The sequence below is a fragment of the Stegastes partitus genome, unplaced genomic scaffold (genome assembly GCF_000690725.1).
Source record: "Stegastes partitus isolate 25-593 unplaced genomic scaffold, Stegastes_partitus-1.0.2 Scaffold2426, whole genome shotgun sequence".
NCBI lineage: Eukaryota > Metazoa > Chordata > Actinopteri > Pomacentridae > Stegastes > Stegastes partitus.
In genome coordinates, this window is record NW_007580157.1 from 54,861 (window position 1) to 56,678 (window position 1,818).

Here is a 1,818-nt window from a genome sequence, read left to right on the forward strand (position 1 = left end):
TGGTGGCACCACCATGATGTGAAAAATGGTGGCGATGGTGCGTTTGTGATCACGTGCAGTGTTTGGTGTCCATCAAACATGACATCTAGTCTGACATCAAAATCTCAGTTTAATAAATCAAATTCTATAAAGACCAGATTTCTTTCTAAGCGTTATTATCTTCCTGAAAACAGACTTTCTTATAGTTCTGTCTTGTCTGGATACTATCGGTGCTGTACTGTAAATGACAGTGATTATATTGGAAGTCAGATGAGCTTGTTTCAGTGATTATAAATAAAAAAGGCAAACAATTGTGTTTAAAAAAGGCTTTTTTTTATTTTCCACATGAGACTGAACTCAAATAATAAAAAACATACAAAATTATTGCTCTCTTTTCAAATGTAAAAAAAACAGGTATAATTCTGCATCACAGGATCAAAACATTACACAGTTTAAAAAGTTTTTAAAAAGGTAAGATTATTTTTTCTGTTTTAAAAATCCCACACACACTTAAAGGGCAAGAATAAAATAACAATTTGCTGACAATCATTAGAAGAATTTAATTTGAAATAGTGTTATTCGATTATCTTAAATTATTGCATTCACCCTCTCAGTCCTACAGTCACAGTTTGAGATGATGATTCACAGCTATTCAAACTACAGGCTGGCGATTGCACAATAACGCCGCAAAAGCAGAAATGCCAGAGCGTCGCTGGTGTCTCTGATCAGTCAGCACCACATGAACAGGGTAGAAAAAAGTGACTCAGACGAGGTTCAGTTGGACAGATTGACCTGAGCAGACATTCTCTCTAATCTCACACATGCTAGATATAAAAACAAGGCCTCATCGCACACTACAGAGAACAAGCAACACCTCACGAGATCTCACGAAGGAACCGACAGAAACAAACTGGATGCAAAGACGGCCGGCTGGTTTACTCTCAGCAGGATTTGAGGCTGTCGAGGTAACTTCAGGTTGCACGAGGTTCTTTTTTTTTATGGCTCTAAATGATGTGAGTAACACAAAAACAGGAACCGATGAGAACACTGCAGCCTTACAGTCTGAGTGCTGGTCTTATAAAACTTGCACTAAGAGCACTTATCTGGTAGAGTCTTGTTTTTATATTTGGTCTTCACTTTCCCCTCACCACCTGAAAGAATATCCCCTGATTGGCGTCATTTCATCAGACAATCTTGTGCTACACGGTGATAATAAAAGTGACTCTTCCCTAAACAACTTACACACAACTGGACATGAAGAAGAACATCTATTACCCATTCACACACTTTCTCTGACTTTAGCAGCAGACGATGTTCCCTATTTAACCCGTACCCTGTTTAAACTCTTCACACTTGTTTAGGTTCATAGTTTGTTCTTCCATGAGAAATAAATAAAGTCGTACGCTGTCGCCTTCTGTTGACAGTGCTTTGGAATGATTTCTATATTTTTGAGCTTGTTTACCTAATAGGAGTGTTTTCTGAGCAGATTGTTGATACACCTGATTTTTAAAAAAGCAGTACTGGATTTTTTTTTTGCATGTGGTGGCTCCATCACCAAACCAGGAGATACATTCATGGAGTAGATGCTGGTTGCAGCATGTTCATCATTTCAGCAGGAGGGTCCACGTTGTTCTGTTGCTGCTGTCGTCGTCGACCACGTTTACCTGAACGACACAAAACAGGTTGTTTGTCTGTTACAGCTGTTAATTATGATGAAAAGAACCAACCATAGCTTAACAAAGACACACATCAAGTTTCTGCCATGTGTGGGAAGTGTCAATAAACTTAATTCAATGAGTTTCTCTTGTTTTGATTTAAGCCGTTGTTTGAGTCCTTTGT

General features: G+C 38.3%; 1 protein-coding gene across 1 annotated transcript in view; it reads right to left on the reverse strand.

Annotated features, from left to right (window-relative positions):
- Window positions 1-908: 908 nt before the first annotated feature.
- Window positions 909-1,818, reverse strand: part of LOC103374985 (butyrophilin-like protein 9) — a 4,429-nt gene continuing 3,519 nt past the window's right edge. The window contains exon 5 of the mRNA XM_008305167.1: window positions 909-1,643. Coding sequence (XP_008303389.1) covers window positions 1,552-1,643 — 92 coding nt within the window. The 3' untranslated portion in view covers window positions 909-1,551. The remainder of the gene's footprint in view (window positions 1,644-1,818) is intronic.